Below are 13,331 nucleotides of genomic sequence, written 5' to 3' on the forward strand. Positions count from 1 at the left end.
TTAATGGATTCATAAATAGCCTAGAAATCCAAACTCATTGAATTTAGTTCACAGAGCAGGTCAAATAGGCATTTATCAAACCATCTGGCATTCTTCTTCCCTGGGGAGAACACTGTGGTCGAGCTACAGATAGCTGAGGAGCCATTGCAACAGGGAGGGTTTGGTTTCCCTTGTACTCATCCTTCCCCTAGAAATCTCTGGTGCTAATTAGAAAGCAGTAGATCTTTTTGGACAGAGTGCTGCAGACCAAAGCAGGCTGTCCAAAACATGTATCTTGAAGCTCCTGGAGATGCCTCCTTTCTGCAGGCAAAAAAAACCAGCTTCCCTGTTTCTTGCAGCAGCTGCTCCAGTAGTTCAGGAGCACAAAGTCATTTTGCACATGAGCTGATGTTGGTTTCTCCAGAGCTCTTTAACCAACGCTATGGGCTGTGGGATCATCCATAGAGTTGTTTACAAATGTGCTGGGGTGCCCGTGCTGCTTGAGGCCGAGGGCTGAACAGTGTGAACAGACCTGACCCAAGGCACCTTTGCTGAAGAGTTGAGCCTTTTTTGAAGTTTATTTATTTCCCCAGTTCTCCCAGACAATCCCAGATGTAAAAGGGTACAGGAGCTGCTAACAAAAGGTCTTCATGCATTAATTTGTTCATTACCCACCACTTTTCAGCTGTTCTATGCCCAAAGTCCATCCTTAGCTGATCTGTCCTTTGCATACATTTTTGGGTACTCACCAGTGTGTGACTGGGGGAGGGGCCACAGTCAAAGGCAGCTACTCTCAGTAGGTTTTAGCAACGTGTTGTCCATACTGAACCACAGCCTTAGCAAAGCATGAGACAAGGCAGCTCCCACTCTGACACTGCTACTCCAGCACCCACAGGGACCGAACTGGGGCAAGAGTGGTCATATTCATGTTGAATTGGTCATGAAAGGAAGGGGTAGGGGTGAGTGGAAAAAAAGGGGGTAGGAAAATGTTTGATAGCGGTTTTTAATTTATTTCCATTTTTATTCCTATTTCATGACATTTTAGCAGTAATAAAAGATTGTATATATTCTGTCATTTCATATGAACATGTACATCATAGTATGATAAGCCATGTATAATGATTTAATACAGTTAAAATATCACAGAAGTGTATTTCTATATAGTCACTTATTTTTAAAAGTGTTACTACTTAACACAAATGTAAGCACTGTCATGTTCTAAGTTAAAGTGTCTATTCTTTATGCTGCAATAAATAGTGTGCCATTTGCTCTAGACCATAAAAAGGACATTCATGTGTGTTGGGTAGCCTATAAAAAAACTACCGAAATAATTCAAGGATTACAAAAATAAAAAGGGGGGGATGAGCAGTTAATTTATTTTTGTGAGCAAAATATCAAAGTATTTTATTAATGTGCTCTGACGCATAAAGCACGATAATTATTTCTGATCATATTAGCAGCTTTCATCAAAGATTTCAAAGAAAAAACATGTTAGATGCTATATGGATGAGGCTTTGATCAACCTGGTCTAGTGTGAGGTGTCCCTGCCCATAACAGGGGGATTGGGGAACTAGATCATAGAATCATAGAATAGTTAGGGTTGGGAAAGACCTTAAAATAATCTAGTTCTAATCCCCCTGCCATGGGCAGGGACACCTCACACTAAACCATGTCACCCAAGGTCCCTTCCAACCCAAACCATTCTATGATTCTATGAAAGAAAATGATGGCATGGTTGGTTGTACAGCATAATAAGACATGCTATATGGTACACGTTAGTGGTGGAAATACAAAATATTTAGCAGGGCGTGGATGCCTTTTTCATTGCAATTTTCTGCCCCTCCCTTCATGCCATTAAATAATCTACAAATAAAAACAATATGTTCCTTGAAACAATATACTAACTGAGAAATAAAAACACATTGAAACAATGTTAGTAAGTAAGCTGTTCAGTTTAAATAGCTTTTCCCCAGAGAAGAATGTGCCCAGCCCAGCCCACCCCAGCCCAGCCTGGGGCTGGCACCATGCCCAGATGCTGTTCTCTTGCTCACAACGGCTAGTGTTGCATCCCTGGATGCTGCTCAGGACAGCCCTGTTCCCCCCACACATGCTGGTGGAAATCAGTTTGCCAGCATCTAGAAGCACCCACTGTGGATGTGGGTGTCTGTCAGGATATGAAGAGGGGGGTGCTTTTGATTCCTTGTCTTTCTCTTATAAAGCGGACAATTTGGTCAACTGGAGTTGGCCCAACAGAATACAGAGTACTGTACTGCCATCCATACAGACTGCTCTTCCCTCTGCTCCCAGCAGGAGCCATTGCATGTATCTAAGTGAAACTCAACCTTACAGCTATCCTTTCATTGCTCATCTTCCACACAGCAATGTGAGTGTTTGGGTGGCTCTAAGAACCCACAGGACAGGCTTCTCACCTGGAGTGTGACCCAGCCTTGAACCAGATCCCACCAGCTCCCAGGAGAATCAGGAGCCAGATCAACCAACCCATCGTGGGAGAGTTTGGAGCCAGTTATATATTGGAGGCTCATAATACAAACTTTTCCCTAATGACTTGAGTAGGTACAGGAATGCTTACGCAGGATCCATGCTTCATGTAGCCCTTGGACTATTTGCATTGCCAAACAATCACTGTAAAAAGTGCTGGAAGGTAAAAAGAGAAGGAGACAGCCTCCATTGTGTCTTGCCCCACCCCAGAAGAAACCCCATCAGTCAGTCCATCCAGCTGTGTGGTGTTACTGTAGACTTCAGTGGTATTTGCCACCTCTTCAGAAAGGCCCATCTGGAGCAGGAGTTTGGAGATAAGGCTATTGAACTTGCTCTCTGTAGTAGACCAAGGCTCTCCACTTGGGGTTGGGCCTTCAGACGTGACATTTAGCTCAGCCGGGTCAAGACAGTAACCTTCTGGAGATCTCTCAAAGAGCACGTCCATTAGGTCAATCCCAGCTACTGAGGAGGGGGAAGCACAGGGAATATCCCTGACAAGCCTGTAATTCTCCATCCACTCCTTCAGCCACTCGATGCGGCAGTCACACTCCCAGGGATTGCGGAAGAGGTACAGCCGCCCAAGGAAGTAAACCGGCTGGAAGACAGAAAAGGGCAGGGTTGTCAGGTTGTTGCTGTTCAAGTGCAACGCAACCAGGCTGGTGAGGTTTTCAAAAGCCCCATCCTCAATGTAGTTGATCCTGTTGCGATCCAGGTAGAGTACCTCCAGCTCCCCCAGGTCCCTGAACCAAGTGTTGGATATGTTCCTAAGAAAATTCCCCCCTAGGTTGAGCATCTTCAGGCACCTCAGGCCATCAAAGGAGTTTTCTGGAAGCTCGCTGATCAAATTGTCATTCAGATACAGGTATTCCATCTTCTGGCAGCCCTGAAAAGCTCGCTCATGAACCACATTTATCTTGTTGTCCTGCAGATTCAGGTATTTCAACTTGGTCAGGCCCTGCAGGGAGTTATAGGCTACCGCTTCAATCCTGTTTCTCTCCAGGTAAACATGGGTCAGGTTCTCCATGCCCCTGATGGCACCTGGGATCCTCCGGAAGTTGTTCTGAAAGCAGAAGAGCTCCTGTAGAGCAGGCAGCTCAATGAAGATCCTGTCAGGGATGTTGAAAAGGTTGCAGTCCGCCAGGTCCAGCTTCACCAGCCGTTTGAGGGCAGTGAAAGTCCGCGTGTGGAGATAGCGAATGTACTCATTGTGGGCCATCTTCAGCTCAGTCAAGCTGGGCAGCCCCTTGAAAGCCCCTGGGGTGATGAAGGAGATATTGTTGTGATTCAGAGACAGGGACTTGAGGGAAGGCAAGGTCCCAAAGGCCCTCTCGGAGAGAAACTTGATGCTGTTTTTGTCCAGGTTGATAGAGGAGGCTTCACAAGGGAACTGGCTAGGGATCTGCCCCAGACCAACACGATCACAGAGGACGGAGCAGCTCCGCTCTTGAGTGCACACGCAGTTGGCAGGGCAGGACCGCACACAGGCCCACACCGCATGGACATGGGGGACCCAAAGGATCACTGTCAGAGAGGAACATGCCATCCCCATGGAGGGATGGGAGGAGAGAATCAGGATACAAATATATTAGTCATAACAGGAGAAAGAAATTATGCTATCTTTGCCTCCCTTCTAGCCAGGATAATTGTCACCCTCGGTGCTGACCAGGAAGTTCTCATGAAAGATTCCTGAAAATCTGCTGGGTCTTTAAACCTTCTAAGAAGGTGTGTGTGTCTGTGTGTGTGTCTGTGTGTGTGTGTAAACACATCATCTAGAATATCATCCCTCATTAATTTCTCCCCCTAAGAGGTGGACACACCTGAATCTCAGTGGTTGGCCTCTCTGCAAGGTGATGGGGAAATGGTTTGGCCAGGGAGCAGGCAGAGATGCTTTGAAGGTCAGAAGCTGTGTATGGGTTGCAGTATTTCTGGGTGGGGAAGAGGGGAGCACAGTCTATGCTAGTCTGACAGTGGTCTGGAGTGATCAGTTAGTTGCTTGGGGCATGTCAAATTCATGCCTTTTGCTTCTTTCTTTTCTTGTTCATTCAACCTAATATTTCTCCACCAGAGCCATGAGCTGGTGTAGCACTGCAAGGGGAACTAACAGCTCTTAAGGACGCAGTACAGTGTTTAAAAATACATTCCCAGTGTGTATTGGTAGAACAGCATGAGGAAAAACAAGTTTACAGATATTGTTCAGCTGCTTTCTTCATGATGAGATACTTTGGACCTCCAGCATAGTTTTTATTGTTTTGCCAGTTCCTGAGACAGTCACCATAGTGCCTCATGCTTGATGGGAGCAGCTGCTTTGACCTTTTACAAGCCTGATGTGGAACGTATGTGGCTACTGTGGTTTCTTTTCAAGTTAGTCCCATGCAAGTGGATGTACAATGAGGAAGAGAAGGAGAAAACTCTTGGGGAGAAATCAGAGAAGGATGAAAGGAATGGGAAACATCATCCCCCATGGACAGGCATTTTTGTGGGGAAAAACGTCCTGTCAGCCAGGCATCTGCAAAATAAACTCATTAGAAAGGAAGAACTGAAGGCAGAGCTCATTTTGTTATTGCTCTCATAGGCACATCCCACCTGCTGCTCAACAAAATGAACAGCCACACCAGCAGATTCTCCAGGTAGTCACTAGCAGGAAATGGTGGTATTGCTACTGCCTGCTTTTTCTGCTGAAGTTTATCAGCACCCACACAAGTATAATCCTTTTATACTTTTTTCAGCGAGACATGAGATACCAACAGTTTCACCAACAGCCACTTTATTGCAGCGCTGCTGGGATCACATTGCTGCTGCTATGTGCCTATCTGGCCCCAGGGGCCAAGGGACAGGCTTTCCCCCACGCTCCTGCTGACTGGAGAGGGAACCTTCCAGCAGCTGGGCTGCTTCTCACTGCCAGTTTGCAGCACAATAATTGCCCATTACAGCTGTATTCCCAAAAGGCATTTTTATTAAGATAGACATGTGAGGTGATATGCCAGGAAGCATCAGCTTCAGCAAGCATAAAGCTTTTATTTTTGCAGCCCCTAAGGCTTTTATGTACAGACCAACCTATAGCTCGAACTGCAGTAACTCTGCCCTTTCTCCGTTCTGTCTGAAGGCAGCATGCATGAAACTATATTTGAGTTTATGCTACCTGTTACTTCTTTAGGCAGTCTTGCAAAACCAGATGCTAGGCAAGTTCCCACTAATAGGACATCAACCCAGGAGCGGCCTAGCCTGGTTCTGTTCAAACTAACCTGGCCATTGCATGTAGAAAAGGGATTTAGATACGTGGAGGGAGCATTCCAGAAGGACTTTAGCTGAAGGTTCTATTGAAATTCAGGTCCCATCAAGTCTCGCCACACTATCGTGACCCGAGTATTAGCAAAACAGCATGACCTCAAGGATATATGATAGTGAAGGACTCTGAGAGGTGGAAAGGATTTTAGACAGGCTTGTTATTTTGTTTTCTTTTATGCTCTTTTCTCGTTTCCTGAGCTCTTATCTAACAGGCACAGCTAATGGGAAGTCTCCTTCAGTCAAGGCTCTGAGCAGACAACATGTGAGGAGCCTGAGGACTGGAGAGCAGAAAACATGCTGGCTTCAGACTGCTCTTGCTTCGTGCAGGCTGCCCAGGGGCTCCCTCCTTTGCTACCCTATGCACCAGTCCACACTGTTGCTTGCAAACAGGGGCACTTGTTGTTTTTGTTAAGCAGTTACATAAACTGAGGGGCAGACAGATTAAGGATTTGCCTGTTCCCAAATGCCTAAACACAGGTGGCTGTTTGGAAAATGATGGATGCAAGCGTTGCTGCTGGCATGAGAGCCTTGTGTGGGCTCAGGGTGACATCCAGAGGGGCGTATGTGCATAGGCAGTCCTGTATGTGAGCCTGTCTCAAACAAGCTCAATGTTTAGCTACAACTATCCCAAGCTCAGACACATCTCTGACCTTCAAAGCAGACCTCCCCCAGCAGCTGTGTACACCATGTGCAGTGTAAGAATGAGCATGCTGATAATGAAATCCACTTCCTGATTGTCCTTTAATCACTTGATAAAGGAAATGTCTGTACTCAAGCCATATCCAGCCTGTTTTCCTTATACACAGAAGATTTTTTTAAGGCCAAATCTGGGTCTCCTGATAGTGGCATTTCACAGCACACTTCTAAGATCTCTATTTACAAGCGTATCTCTTTGCATTGAACAGTACATGGAAAACAAGCACTCAAGGACCATCCAATGACGAAACATCCCCTTGGAAGTAAGAGCCCCTCAGCACCACAGCCTTTGTGGCAATTTTCCCTCTTTCTCTTGCAAAGGAAGTCAGAAAAAATCCTCCATCTGAACCTTACCAAACCCTCTGGAGAGCTGCTGCTCAGAGCACAGGAGATCACATCTCCTTTGTTAGCCAGATTTCCTCTGACCAACATAGCTGGAAACATTCCCACCTCTTCTTCTTTACCCCTTCCCCAAAAAGGATGTTCTTTGCTTTTAACACTGTGGTAGCAGACAGGGCAGCAGCTGGAAGATGCCTCCAACTTACTGACACAGAGGGTCTCAAATGAGATGTTTGTTTAAGGGTGAAATACAGCAGTAAGGGAAAAATAATTGTATTAAGGCATAAACAAAATTCCACCCAGGGATGATCTCCTTTGCCCTTTTAAATACTATGGCAATTCAGTATTTGAAAAGAAAATTGAGTGACCAAAAAAATGTTTGCAGAGTTTTTAGAAGGGTAAAGAAACTATGATTGCAATAACTGAGCGTTTACCCTACATCTTTCCAAACGACCTGTCTAATCCGTTACTAGGTAATGCCAAATAAGAGTATACTCACCATTTAAAATGACGGCAAACATTACCTTGATTATTCACTAGTGGCATTTCAGGCCTGGAAAGCAAACTTGAAGGATCTAGAAACACACAAGAACAGACACAGGTTTCATCCTCTCTCATTTCCCTGCATCATTTTCCCACAATGAGATCTATGTTTAGAAAGGAAGATGATGGAAAAAGCTCCTCTCCCACACACAGTCAAACTGAAGAAGTCCCCAGCACCTTCCTGGTGAGTATCTTTCTTCTACCACTGACCTTCTCAGGGAATCCTGCAGCTCTGTAAAACTCCTTTTCAGCTCCTCATCTGCATCATTTCCACCAGTGGTTCCAAAGGCAGGTTCCTATCATCTGAGGTGGGAAAAGATCACTAATAGTAAGAGACTGGCCATGTCCCCAGGAAATAGGTGCTGGTCCCGAGGTGCATAACCAGCTTATCATCAAAAAGTTGAAGCTAAAATTCCCAGCAGAAGTCATTTGGATGCATTGCTTACCTAGCCAGGCAGTGGCTGTGCTCTCCCTCCTGCTCATGAGGCTGCCATTAGCCATACGAGTCAGTCTCTGAAAAGTTGGCATTTTTTTTTCTCACAAGCTATCATTTAATGGCAGGAAAATCCTCTGTATCAGAGGAGGATTAGCGGAGATAGAAGAATGTGTCTGTCCTCTAAAGCTCCCAAAGCAAAACAGGGATTGCAGACAAACCAAACTGATGCTTTCTCCCCTCTGCCAACCCCCTCTCCCCACCCCACCGTTAAAAAAAGAAGATAAAATACAGTCCAGAATTGGACTGCTGCCATTCAAACAGCATTGCTGAAAGTATTACTGCACTGCCCATTATGTAATGGCACAGGAGGTGGGAGTGGGGGGTGCAGCCCAAATGGGATTATAACTGGAGGCAAGTGCAGGCTTATAGTTTCCCTTCACTGAACTCCCCAGACACAGTTTTGGTCTCTCCCCATGCACGCTTTCCCAGCCCCAGTGTGGCTCACATGCTGGTAACAGAATACCAGTATGCTTTGCTTTGCTAGGAGTTGCTCCTGAAGGACAGAGTTGCCAACAGCAACAGAAGGGTCAGCAAACACAGGGAGCTTGTGTGGTGTATATATGGTCCTGATAATAATGAACTCTGCCCTGAGTGTGCTTTGATTGCAGTGCTGCAGCTGGTGCATGGAAATCATAAGGACAGGTTCTGTATGTGGCGATGTTTTAGCATTCAGGATGTGAATGGGTTTTTAAAGCCTTTTCTGACAGAATGATGATGGTTTCTTTGGAAAGTGGGGGCTGGATGAGTTATCTCAGCCTCCCATGCCTTAGGTAATTGCATTCACCATGACAGAGGAAAAAAATAGCTCTACTCTTTATTTCTAAGTGAATTATTCTGCTCTCTTTTTTTTTTTTTTTCCCCAGGAAATGGAATACCTGGTGAATTTATACTTGATACAGAAGGAAAGACTCAGCTGGGAACCAGCCTGCTGCTGCTCAGCTCTACCTGCAGATAAAAGCACCCAGCTACATCAGGTTTGATTTGCTTTGTTTTTTCCTCAGTCTTCAGTTGTCTGGCTGGCACCTCAGGAGATCTGTGCCCATCTAAACAACAGGTAAGCAGGCTGGTGCTGGGGGGGCAGGCTGGAGGGCAGGGGTTGACCCATATAGAACTGATTTTATCTGAAACACCTTTCTCCACCACCCTGTTATACCAACCCCCCATCTTTGCACCACGCTGCTTTGCACAGAGGAGGAAAGAGATTTGCAAAGCTGCACACAGGTGTGTTGCTGCTTCCACCATAGAGCTGAAGCTGCTGGCGCAGACAGCAGAGGTGGGAACACAAGTAGGACCGTCTGGTGATACCAGTCCTGGGGCAGCTCATGTTCCCCTGAAGGTCCTGGTTCCCATGGGAATACTGGGAAGCCACAACCTGTCTGATCACAGAAAGCTTATCAGTGAGTGGCCTTTGGTCCATGAAGAAAACTAGAGGGGAGGAGGGGAAATACTGTTCCCAGCTCCTTTTTCCCCAACATTTGCCAGAGCCCTGGCAGTGCTACCACAAATTTTGTCTCTCCCCAGGTGCACAAGGGGTGGAGGCAGTGGGCAAGGACATTAAGTGGGACTCAGGGACAATTTGGCAAGTGATCAGTCAGCTTCTCCCAAGGGAGACCTGCTGTTTGGTTCACACAGCAGTGCTAAATTGCTCATCAGAAGCAAGGAGGGGCTGATCTGCACCAAGACACCCGATTTCTTCTGAGATTCTGGGGCTCTCCTGTGCCTAACTGCTCTTCTTCCATGTGCAAAGTAAGAGAACAACGGGATGGGACATGAAGAACCGCTGAGCCCCAGAAAGTGAGCTGCAGGGCCACCTCCCCCAGAGGGGCAGCTTGTGGGACCTGGCAAAACACATCCCCTTAAGGAGGGCACTGGAAACCTCTGCTACGTACAACAGGTGGGAGGGGACACTGGTGGGACAGGCATTGAGGGGGCTTGTTAAACTGTATGCACCTCTGCAGTCACTTTGGGAGTGGGGCTACAGTGGCAGCAGCTGCCTGTTGATAAAAGAGCGCTGTGGTGCTGATAGCAATGCTGCTGAAGCAGGCTCCTGCTGAAGCCGCAGGAAGGCGGGCAGGGAACACCTCTCAGAGAGTTACTGCAACAGGCAGCCTCACCACAGACCAGTACAGATATAATTAGCTCCTGCAGGAGCTTCTGAGACAGCAGCTCTGCCATCCACATCCCACATCGATAGCTCGGTGGCTGCCGCTGGCCTGGCAAATGAGTCTGGCTACCCTCCAGTCTTCTCTACTGCTGTCTGGAGGTAAGAACGGCTGAAACAGCCCATGTCCTGCCCCATCATGAGCCCTCCTCAGCCAGCCTCTGCTCCAGGTGTACCTGGAGCTCCTGACTGGCCAGCAGCAGCAGCTCTAAGGCTTTCAGCAGTGTATCTCTGTGCATCACCTATGTGTGATCCTCGTGCACCTTCAGACCACAGCACAGAGAGATGAAGCTTTCAGCATATGCACGGCGGTTGGGGGGGGAGTCTGGAGGGACTGGTGGTCACACACAGTGAGGTCACACTTTCTGAGTTGGGGATCATCACCCTGCAAGGAGCTTCAGCAGAGTGCTTCAGGAGCACCAAGCTCCCCATTCACTGTCTCCTATAAACTTCTGCCAGCTCTTGCAGCTCCTGATTTGTTACCTGATAACCCTTCATTCTGAAAGGGTATGACCACATGAGAAAGGCCTGGTAAGGAGGTTTCTAGTCTTCTTAGGTAGAAAAACTTAACTACCAAAGGGTATAGAAAGAAGACCAGCATTTAACCTTAAAAATACAAACTTGGGCTTTAAACCACACCTTAACGTTTTTAGAACATGACTCACAGCTGGTTAATGCTGAGGGTTGAGCATACTGCAGATGCTCAGTGCTGGGAAGCTGTTGTGGCTGCCAGGCTGGAAGTAGACTCAGAAGATACAGACCTGGCTGCTGTGGCTCTCTGCTGTTATTTTTTTGGCCACCAAGGGCTCTTCCTCATGACCTGTCCTGCCCTTTTTAATCTCTGGGAACTCAGAGAAGCCAGAGGTTAACATAGCAGTGAATCTGAGCTCAGCAGCAGAGCTATGCTGCTACTGGAAAATAAATAAATAGATTAGATGTTTACATCTGATCTTCCACCTAAAGAATGTGGAGAATTCAGCCTTGACCAGCGGAACCTGCTCTGCTCCAGCGGTGTATGCTGGAGATGTAATCCTTGGCATGGCTTCATGAGCTGGCAGTGAGGACAAGCCTGCCTTGCAAGGCAAGCCTGTGCAAACTCGGTGCAGGATTGCTTCTAACAATCCATTTCTTCATGGACAGGGGCATTTCAGGTGACAGTTGGCTAGGGATGTGAACTTTGATAGTATTTAAAATGATCACTGGAGACCACTTCTTGCAGTGGGTCAGCTGCATATTAATATATTCCCTCTATTTTCGAAGGCTGGCTAAAGAGCTGGTGGGACTCATCTCACCTAACTGAAGGTGAAAGAGGTCTCATCTCGCCCACTTCAGACACCTACCTGTGGGCACCATAATGGGTCTCAGGAGGGCCCATTTTCTCTGACAGAAGATGACAAGACAGCTGGGGGCATGCAGCTTCAAGGACACCTCCACACAGCCTTGGGTTAGCTGGATCCCAGGTATTGCACATCTGGGTGCTTCCAGCCAGATGCTGCCCCCCTCAGAGCAGTGAAGAGGCAGAGCTGCTTGCCTTACTCCAGTGGCTGAAAATCTTCACTCCCCTGTTTTTATCTCTAATAGCTGTGCTTACATTCATGGGACAATTGATGGGGGGGAGGTCTCTGCACCATAGAGCACCCGAGCTCCTCCACCTGACCCAGGCTTTGGTTTCCTGAGCTTCTGTAATAGTGGCCACAGCTTAATGCATACTTCCCCTCTTCTCACAGCAACAGCTGTCTCAACACATCTGAGCCTTTCCTGTGCATGTAATGGCTGGGGTGACCTTTGAAGTTGCTGCCTCAGTGTTTCTCAACAGGACTTCTGTTGTCAGCTCTGCCCCATGGGACTCGGGCTGCGTGTAGGGTGGTCACCCAGCCAGCTGCCCACTGCACACACTGCTCCGGATGCTGTAGGTTTGGGGCAGGGAGAAAGTGTCCTCTGCACCGGTAGCTGCTGTGCTGTGAGCATACAGGACAGACCAGCACGACCATGCTGGGGTTTGCAACTTCAGCACAGCCTGTGCCACTGCCAGAAATAGTGCTTGGTACACGTGATGTTGCTGCTTCCAGGAGACACAGAAGCAGCTGAGGAGCCAACCAGGACTTCAAGGGCTAAGAGCTGAGAGCCTTTCCCATGCTTAGAAGAGAGGACAGCTTTTCTTCTGCAGGCAGAGGTTTGGGCCTCTACAGGCAGAGGACTGAGGGCCCCATGCTTTGCTCAGGCATTAAAGTCGAGGACTCCGAGAGTACCTGTAGGTGTTACATGGGGGGATCTCCCCTGGGTGCTTCCCCACCAGTCCAGGGCTATCGGTCACTACCCAGCCTGGATGCTGCAGATTCCATGTTGTCACTAGCTCTCTGCACCGTGTTAGAGCCCCTCAGGCCTTCTGTTTGTCCCACCCCAGCTGGAGAAGATACACCTCAAGACACCCCTTGGAAGAGTTGCTGTGGTGCTGCAATGTCCTCCCCATGTATCCTCAGCAAGGAGGGCTGCCACCAGCGGCACTGAGTCTGGGCTGTCAAAACGGCTCCTGCCCGTCAGAAATAAACTCATCTCACCCCAGAGACTGATACTGGCACCTAATCCCCCTCAGCAGCCCCTGCCAAGTGTCCGGGTTTGTTCTGCTGGGTACACATAAAACTGCCCGAGCCTTGACCAGCTTCCCTCACAAGACACGACACACCAAAGAACAGCCCATAGCCTGGTTTCACCTTCACCAAGCTGGGCTGGGTTTGCGTGGTAAATGCTGCAGCCCTGCAGCCTTTCCACACCAGTAGCTGCCCCGCTTTCCATTCTACCCCAAGCCATGTCCCCCTGGCACACGCTGCACAAACACTGCCCAGCAGTGGGCTCCCATCACTTGGTCGAAGTGGGGACAGTTTGCTGATATACCCACCCATGGGCAGCATGGACAGTGCTGGGCATGTCAGGATGCACAAACCCAGCCCAAGGGAAAAACAGCCCAGTAGCTGCCTCACAGGTGGCTACCTGCAGGAGCAACACTGGGGGACTCCACCACCAGGTCCGTAGCAGGAGGAAGCAGGAACAAGACAAGGGGGCCAACAGCAGCACCTGGCAAAAAATAGCCACCAAAAAGCCGCTTACCCATGAGAGGGTAAAGAAGTGAAGCCAATGAAGCAGCAGAAAAAGGAAAGGGTCAAGCACTAGATCTGAAGCCCCAGTCCAGATGCTGCATGATGGCCAAGCCCTGCAGCAGGAGCAGAAGCCCAGGAGCCTGCAGCTGTTAGCAGGATTATCTTCCGAAAGGTAACAGCACACTCTAGGGTAGGGAGGCTGAAGCAGATGCAGTAGACACCAAAGAATAGGCTAGTG

The 13,331-nt window shown here is 48.1% G+C and overlaps 1 protein-coding gene across 4 annotated transcripts; it reads right to left on the reverse strand.

Moving 5' to 3' along the window:
- Positions 1–1,666: 1,666 nt before the first annotated feature.
- NYX (nyctalopin) lies at positions 1,667–9,078 on the reverse strand. 4 transcript variants are annotated; one of them, XM_061359319.1, is made up of 4 exons: positions 7,788–9,078; positions 7,552–7,644; positions 7,323–7,373; positions 1,667–3,999 (listed from the first exon to the last, which is right to left on the reverse strand). In XM_061359319.1, exons 3-4 carry the CDS (start codon positions 7,342–7,344, stop codon positions 2,600–2,602), a joined length of 1,422 nt encoding a protein of 473 aa, XP_061215303.1. In that variant the 5' UTR covers positions 7,345–7,373; positions 7,552–7,644; positions 7,788–9,078; the 3' UTR covers positions 1,667–2,599. The 4 variants fall into 4 exon arrangements, with proteins under 4 accessions (XP_061215303.1, XP_061215301.1, XP_061215302.1 ...); XM_061359317.1 differs by having other exon boundaries at positions 7,323–7,644; XM_061359318.1 differs by having other exon boundaries at positions 7,298–7,373; positions 7,552–9,077.
- Between the last annotated feature and the right edge of the window lie 4,253 nt (positions 9,079–13,331).

This window comes from Neopsephotus bourkii, unplaced genomic scaffold (assembly GCF_033783945.1).
Source record: "Neopsephotus bourkii isolate Nb327-2 ecotype Australia unplaced genomic scaffold, CSIRO-AGI_Nbou_v1 NB_962, whole genome shotgun sequence".
Classification (NCBI taxonomy): domain Eukaryota; kingdom Metazoa; phylum Chordata; class Aves; order Psittaciformes; family Psittacidae; genus Neopsephotus; species Neopsephotus bourkii.

What these genes read in the sequence shown, in the direction of transcription:
- NYX (XM_061359317.1), bottom strand. Translation starts at nt 7,416, where the DNA reads ATGAGAGAGGATGAAACCTGTGTCTGTTCTTGTGTGTTTCTAGATCCT. An exon ending in GCCACTAGTGAATAATCAAG is followed by an intron (nt 4,000 to 7,322) that starts GTAATGTTTGCC and finishes CCTCTCTGACAG; the next exon opens with TGATCCTTTGGGTCCCCCAT.